The following is an 8,484-nucleotide window of genomic DNA, read 5'->3' on the forward strand; positions in this document are numbered from 1 at the left end:
AGGGCTGTCGCTCATTGTACTCAGATGTTACAAACACAAACAGCATTGCTCAATATGTCAAGTTTTTTACAATGTACCATCACACAACGATTTCAGTATAGATAAAGTTGGTTTCTTCTGTGTAACCAACGTTATCTTTTCTGAAATCGTAAAACGATTGAGCCCCTGCTGTGAGTTTTTTGGTGTCAGCGAATGATTTGGAATTTTTTTTGGACTGATCAGACGCTGTCATTGTTGGATCGGCGAGTTTAGACCGATCCAGCGATGTCTTTGTTTTAAACAAGGGAATATTGGGTTACTAGCGCACTGTTTTAAACACTCAAATAAAAAGTGAACAATACCCCACAAATATAAAAAGGTGTCTACCACGTCCCTCGCCGTCATCTTTCCGCACTGACACTGTGATTAACGCCCGTAAAGCTGAGCACACCGTTGACTTAATAATAAACGCTGTGCTGTGCTTTAGGGCTGCCACAGTACGGGAAGTTGACGGCGATGGACGTTTCACACACCGGAGTGTAAGGGTTTTTGGTAATTTTTAAAATTACATTTACAATGGTAAACATCGTGAGTGTGGCAAAGCGCTTTTACCCAGATTACACGGGACTTGCTCTTTTTTGGTCGCTGGAGAGCTGTCTGTGTGACAGCTCTCCAGCAACCACGCGACAACTAAACAACGATCTCGATCCAGTCGTATCACTGGTCGGTATCGTTGGATAATACTTTTATTAATGTACCTTAAGATTATTGGTCAGGTGAGGTGGAAGCAATGTTCACAGTGTCGCCACTATTTGACTCAGGACGATTTCTACCATCCTGAGTACAATAGTGTTAACTCTGTAGAGTTTTGCAAACATGATCGTCTCCCTCCTTGTCAAGCCAGGTTCCATATGCAAATAGTCTGCAGGATTAAAAATGCTTGACAAGGTGGGAGCCAATCATGTTATTATACGTCAAAACTATGGAACACACAAATTTTGTGTGACACACATTACTTTCAATATTGGATTTTACAATTCTATTATTACTATGAAAAAACGTATAGGAGATTTGTTTGGTGAAAACGGAAAGGCACAAGAACTTTATTTCAAAACACAACGCATTAGAAAATCAGGGGACATTATAACAATAACCAAACATAGGATGGTTAAATGACATGGACTACACGGTGTTTACATGACATCATAACACGAAGAATTAAACCATTTGATCTTGCCATGAAACACGCCCAACATCTGAAACAAAGTATGCAGCAAATTGGTCCCTCATATGAGCAATCTCCACAGTTGTCCGCAGAGGATGAGCTTGGTAATCAGGCAATGGATTTGGAATGGGTTCATCAAGTTCCACGTTGACTCTCTCTTTATCAATAATAAAATTGTGGAGAACCACACACGCCTTCACCACCTCATCCACTGTCTCAATTTTCAAATTTATGGCGGATCCTAAGATACGCCATTTGGAGACCAGGATGCCAAAGGCGCACTCCACAGTTCTTCTGGCCCTGGACAGTCTGTAATTAAATATAGTTTTGGTGCGGTCCAACCCACGACTTGAGTAAGGTTTAAGTAGGTTGCCACTCATTTGAAAAGCCTCATCACCAACAACAACAAATGGCAGGGCCGGGCCGTCGGTGTTGGGAAGAGGTCGTGGCTGGGGGAAATTAAAATTGTTATTGTACAATCTTCGGCCCATATCAGACTCCTTAAATGTCCGTGAATCATTTGCACGACCAAAAGCTCCAATGTCCACAGCGATAAACCTGCAGTCCGCACCTGCAATTGCCATCAGCACGGTGGAAAAGTATTTTTTATAATTAAAAAAAAGAGATCCACTTCTTGAAGGCTTGGTAATCCTAATGTGCTTCCCGTCCACGGCTCCAATACAGTTAGGGAAAGAACACACTTGTTCAAATTTTTGGGCGTTGGCAAGCCAGATTTCTCTTGTAGGGATGGGTAAAAATTCCTCCCGGAGGTTGTCCCACAATGCGCGGCAAGTGTCGGCAATAATCCCAGACAGTGTGGAGACTCCAATCCGAAACTGGAAATGCAGTGATCTCAATGTCTCTCCGGTAGCCAGGAAACTGACAAGAAGATAAATAAATAAATATAATTAATTAAATTGGTATGAAAGAATTTTTCATTTTTAATTACAATCCCCCACCCCACAAAAACAAAACACGTTACTTTAAAAAATGGCAAGAACATATAAATCCTTCACATTCCATTACGTACCGTAGAGTCACCAGCAGACGTTCCTCAGGGGAAATCGATTTACGGAGCTGCGTGTCCTGCCTGGAAATGGTTCCTTCCACCAGACGCAGCAGATATCGGAAGCTGTCTTTTGACATCCTGGTGTATTCGAAGTATTTGTCCTGGTTCTCATTTAATTCGCCAAACAGACAATGGTAGGCTCCACGACTCTCTCGGACTTCCACTATAGGGTGTAGCCAAAAATGCCGACAAATCCTTCTCCGTAGTTTGTCTCTTCTCCTCTGTTCATGACAGGCAAAAGCATAAGCTATAGCAAGGGCTAATTTCAGCTGAAAAGTGAGGTAGATACTCTCCATGGGACGATCCATCTTGATGCTCTATGGTTGGAAATAATGTATGCCGGGGTATATATACCACTATTACATTAATACCCACCCCCATCTACCCATTGGTGGCATTATCGATTGTCTAGACACTAAACCCACCCTCTTCTATTCATTGGTGGTGTTATCTAGTGTCTAGACACTAAATTGTGTGTAAAGATCTAATCAGTGTTTGACAACGCATGCATCGTAAAACGCTGCGTTTTTTGTATAAACGCACCAAAAACGCACCAAAAACGCTGCGTTTTACGACGCATCCGTCCGACGCTTGCGTCAAAAAAGGTGCGTTTTTGCGTGCGTTTCCAAAGCGTCGTGCATTGCGTCGGCGACGCTGCGTCGCATGACGCTAATGTGAACGTAGCCTTACAGGCACATGTCAGCTGTTCAAAACAGCTGACATGTCCTGGCTTTGGCATCCTCTGTATGTAATCCGTATGGCATCCGTGCTGCGAGATTTTCTCGCAGGCTTGCAAAACCGACATAAAGACATACAATGGATCCATGTTCTCAAAAAAACATAAAAACATATATACTGTCTATATATATATATATATATATATATATATATATCTCATTGAGACACATATATATATATATTTATATATATATATATATATATATTAATATTTACTTCAGCCCGATATAGCGGAAAGCCGGTAATTCAATTCATTCAATTCATTCAATACATTCAATTCAATTCATTCATACTACTAATGTTAGTAGTGTGTATGTGCAAAATTTGGGCAATCTAGCTATTAAATTTAAGGGTTAAATGGTGAAAAAAATTGGCGTGGGCTCCCGCGCAATTTTCTCCGCCAGAGTATTAAAGCCAGTGACTGGGGGCAGATATTAATAGCCTGGAGAGGGTTCACAGTTTTTGGCCCCCGCCTGGCTAAAAACATCTGCCCCCAGCCACCCCAGAAAAGGCACATCTGGAAGATGTGCCTATTCTGGCACTTGGCCACTCTCTTCCCATTCCCATGTAGCGGTGGGATATGGGGTAATGAAGGGTTAATGTCACCTTGCTATTGTAAGGTGACATTAAGCCAGATTAATAATGGAGAAGCGTCAATTCTGACACCTATCCATTATTAATCCAATAGCATGAAATGGTTAAAAAACACACACACATTATTAAAAATTATTTTAATGAAATGAACACACAGTTTGTTTGAATATTTTATTGTTCTCTCAATCCACCTGAAGACCCTCACTCTGTAACAAAGGAAAAATAATAAACCAACAATATACATACCTTCCGATGATCTGTAACGTCCCACGATGTAAATCAATCTGAAGGGGTTAAAATATTTTACAGGCAGGAGCTCTGCTATAATGCAGCTGTGCTTGTGCCTGTAAAACCCCTGGGAATGAAGGTAATGTAGGTCAATGACCTGTAGTTACCTTCATTCGCGGTGATGCGCCCTCTGCTGGTTGTCCTCATATGAACTTGAGCCTGGGAGCTTTCCAGGAAAGTGTCCAGAGGCTGGTAGTGCTACCAAGAGACAGGCCAGTACACCAGTAGATGTGGAAGGGGCTGTAGGATGGCAACAACCCAGGAGCAGGACTTCTACCTCTGCCTTTGTGCAAGGAGGAACAGGAGGAGCACTGCCAGAGCTCTTCAATATGACCTCCAGCAGGCCACAATTGTGCATGTGTCTGCACAAACAGTTAGAAACTGACTCCATGAGGATGGTCTGAGTGCCCAACGTCCACCGATGGGGGTTGTGCTCACAGCCCAACACCATTCAGGATGCTTGGCATTTGCCACAGAATACCAGGATAGGCAAATTCGCCACTGGCATCCTGTGCTCTTCACAGATGAAAGCAGGTTCACACTGAGAATAAGTGACAGACGTGACAGAGTCTGGGGATGCCGAGGAGAGCGTCCGGCTGCCTGCAACATCTTTTAGCATGATCGTTTTGGTGGTGGGTCAGTTATGGTGTGCGGTGGCATTTCTTTGGAGGGCCACACAGCCCTCCATGTGCTCACCAGAGGTAGCCTGACTGCCATTATTAACCGAGATGAGATCCTCAGACCCCTTGAGAGACCATATGCTGGTGTGGTTAGCCCTGGGTTCCTCCTAATGCAGGACAATGGAAGACCTCATGTGGCTGGAGAGTGTCAGCAGTTCCTGAAAGATGAAGGCATTGAAGCTATGGAATGGCTCACCTGTTCCCCAGACCTGAATCCGATTGAGCACATCTGGAACATCATGTCTCGCTCCATCCACCAATGTCACGTTGCACCTCAGACTGTCCAGGAGTTGGCAGATGCTTTAGTCCAAATCTGGGAGGGGATCACTCAGGAGACCATCTGCCACCTCATCAGGAGCATGCCCAGGCATTGTACAGTAGAGATGTCATACAGGCATGTGGAGACCACACGTAATACTGAGCATCTTTCCTTGTCATGAGGCATTTCCACTGAAGTTTTGTCAGCCTGTAATTTGATTTTCCATTTTGATTTTGAGTATCATTCCAACTCCAGACCTCCATGGGATATTCATTTTGATTTACATTGATAAATGTTATGTTTTATTGTTCTGAACCAGAGGCGTAGCTAGGGTTATGGATCAGGGGGGTGAAGCTTCTGAGTGGGTCCCTAACCAGGTAACCTTGATAACAACATGATGACGCAACCTAATAGTGGAGGAGAACCTCAGCAGATGACCACACTGTTGCAGATAATCTCTATATAAAGACCAACATAGATATTAACGCCATATTGTCAGTGGTAGATACCAGTCCTACAGGACATATCAGAGATCACAGCACAGTTACATATAATGACTTACCGCTGACGTTCTTTCTGTTAGATTCTTTCATTTTTCCCATCTTTCCCATCTGGCCCAGACCGACATGACAACTTCTTCCAGCCAGTACTCGGCTGCAGAGAATACAACAAAGACACGTTTCACTTATCATAATCCAGCCATCACCATCTATTCCCAACATGCACAAACTCCTTATCCTGCTGATACCCCAATACTGAGCCGCTGCTGCCATATGTGTCCCTATTACTGCACCTGCTGTGTGGATCTCTATGCCTTCTAAATTCTAAAGCAATTTTCTAGAATTATCATACCGCTGCTGCTGCCTCCCCTGCCCTGTCATACTTACCCATTTTTGCCGTCCCGGTGCACCTCTCCTTCTGCAGCGTCCTTCCCTCCGCACTCGCTCCCGGCCCCTGCTTCCCGTGCGCCCGCATACCAGGTCCAGTGCTGCGTGAGCAAACTTCTGATCTTCTGTTGGCGCTCCTCTTCGTCTCCTCTTTGGTCCTGGAGGACTAGTACCCGGAAGTCGGCGCTCCTATTGTCCTCTCTATGGTTCTGAAGGACTGGTACCCGGAGGTGCTCCGCTGCCTAGGTATTTAAACTGCTTCCTGCCGTCCCTCTGTGCCTGGTTATCATTTGTTCCTTCATGTGCTCCTGGCCTCTCCTGGTCTCTGTGAGTTCGTCTCCCTCTGACTTAGGGTTAATCCTGTCTTTCCAGTACCTTGCCAGCCTCTGCGTTCCTTCAGTGCCTCCATCAGTCCCTGCACTGCTGCAGTTCACCCGTCAGTCCCTGTGTCCCTGCAATTCCTTCGTCAGTCCCTGTTCTGCTGCAGTACACCTGTCAGTCCCTGTGTCTCTGCTATACCTCCGTCAGTCCCTGTGTCACTGCTTTACCTCCGTCAGTCCCTGTGTCACTGTTTTACCTCTGTCTGTCCCTGTCTCTCTACATTGCTTCGGCACGGTCTGTGTTTCTGCAGTGTTCCCGTTATACCCGCCCGTTCTGTCTCTCTGCAGAACTCTCCTGTGGTCCTACTATCTCTGCCTCTTCTTGGTCCTCTCCCGTCCTGATCCTCCAGCTGCCGTGGCGATAGTCCCTCACGGGCCTGCCCCTAACTCTCCCTTTATAGGGGGAGGTCTATCTAGTCAGCTCGTCCGTGGGGGGTTCGTCGTCACGGTCTAGAGGGTCCACTTCCCGTTTTCCCTCTTAGAATCGTCACAAGAATATAGTAATACCGAGTGCAAGTGCCCCAGAAAGCAGTGCCCATATTTTGCCCCTAGAAAGTAATAATGCCCTCTGTGTGCCCCTTTGACAGTCACAGTAACCTGAGTTCCCCTATAAAAATAAGTGTCCACTTTACATTTAATAATGTCCTGAATCTCCACCCTGTACAGCTTCCCTATACACAGTATAATGCCCCCACACTGCTTAGTACCAACCACACAGTATACTGACCCCTTAGTAGCCTCCAAACTGTTTTATAGCTCCAACACTGTATGATGGCCCCTTCCCTGTAATCCCATCACTGTATCATGGCCACATAGATAACTTCCATAGAGTGTAATGTGCCAGATAGTCCTCAATATAATATAAGGAAGCACCCTATAGGCAGACCCTGTAGTATAAGACAGTACTCCCATAGGCAGACCCTGTAGTATAATGCAGCACCCCCATAGGCAGACCCTGTTGTATAAGGCAGCACCCCCATTTTCTGACCCTGTAGTAGAAGAAATTACCCCATAGGCAGACCCTGTAGTATAAAACAGTACCCCTCTAGGCAGACCCTGTAGTATAAGACAGTACCCCATAGGCAGACCCTGTAGTATAAAGCAGCACCCCCATAGGCAGACCCTGTAGTATAAGGCAACACCCCATAGGCAGACCCTGTGGTATAAGGCAACACCCCATAGACAGACCCTGTACTATAAAACAGTACTCCTATAGGCAGACCCTGTAGTACAAGACAGTACCCCATAGGCAGACCCTGTAGTATAAAGCAGCACCCTCATAGGCAGACCCTGTAGTATAAGGCAACACCCCATAGGCAGACCCTGTAGTATAAGAGTTCCACCATAGGCAGATCCTGTAGTATAAAGCAGCACCCCCATAGGCAGACCCTGTAGTATAACACAGTCCCCATAAAAAACAATAAATAAATACTCACCTCTCTTCCTCCTTGTTCCCGCGGTGCTTCGAGCTCCCGCTCATCTCCTGACAGCGGGTGTCGGGTAGTGACATCATCACACCCGCTGTCAGCGACGGCAACGTCAGATGCTGAAAAGGGGATGATGGGAGATGGAGCATAATGCTCCTTCTGTCATCAATGCGGTGAGCTGTATTGGTTAGGTGCCAATACAGCTGACCTTGAGATGACGGGTGGGGCCCCCACCTGCTCAGGGGCCCCACAGCGGCAGAGAAGGGAGATCTATTCTCCATGCTCTGCCGCAGAATGTAACTGTATCAGCGCGCAGCGTGTGCGGTGCAGTTACAGTAGCGTGGCTCTGGGTGGGCCCCCTCAGAGCGCTGGGTCTTGGGCGACCGCCCCCTCTGCCCCCCCTTATCTATGCTACTGTTGACAACAGGCAAATAGAATGAAATCCTGACAGCATGCATATTGCACACTGTTAGGAATTTGCAAGATGCAATCAGACTGCAGAAATTCATTGTTATCTTGAAATACTCCTGTAACAAGAGAAAAAAAATCAATCCACTGGTAGATGCACTGAAAATGAATCTACTTGCTATTTATCAATGCAAAAACATGACTGCAGCACTAGCATAGGTGCAAAAATAGATCTTTTTTTTTTATTCATTAAAATAATATAGCAGCAACGTTTCAACCAATGTCATTTTCTTTTTTAAGCATACTGCTCATAGGCAATAAAAACAGGTTACAATCATATATTTCAGCAATGTTTACACCCATTATATACATACAATCTAAAAATAAAATAATAAAAACAATTAGAAATTTGATTACATTTATTTACATTGGTTTTGGAAATAAGTAATTAATTTTAGAATCTTAGGAAAAATAGTAACACAGAAAATTAATGATGACAATTTTTTCAATTGTCAAACTCAGTGTTACCATGTATAGAAAGTACAAGCAA

The 8,484-nt window shown here is 44.9% G+C and overlaps 1 protein-coding gene across 1 annotated transcript; it reads right to left on the reverse strand.

Moving 5' to 3' along the window:
- Window positions 1-1,043: 1,043 nt before the first annotated feature.
- Window positions 1,044-7,609, reverse strand: LOC138671636 (uncharacterized). The gene is made up of 5 exons (XM_069759812.1): window positions 7,536-7,609; window positions 5,395-5,486; window positions 5,342-5,346; window positions 2,235-2,494; window positions 1,044-2,083 (listed from the first exon to the last, which is right to left on the reverse strand). Exons 1-5 carry the CDS (start codon window positions 7,607-7,609, stop codon window positions 1,198-1,200), a joined length of 1,317 nt encoding a protein of 438 aa, XP_069615913.1. The 3' UTR covers window positions 1,044-1,197.
- Between the last annotated feature and the right edge of the window lie 875 nt (window positions 7,610-8,484).

This window comes from Ranitomeya imitator, chromosome 3 (assembly GCF_032444005.1).
Source record: "Ranitomeya imitator isolate aRanImi1 chromosome 3, aRanImi1.pri, whole genome shotgun sequence".
Lineage (NCBI taxonomy): Eukaryota > Metazoa > Chordata > Amphibia > Anura > Dendrobatidae > Ranitomeya > Ranitomeya imitator.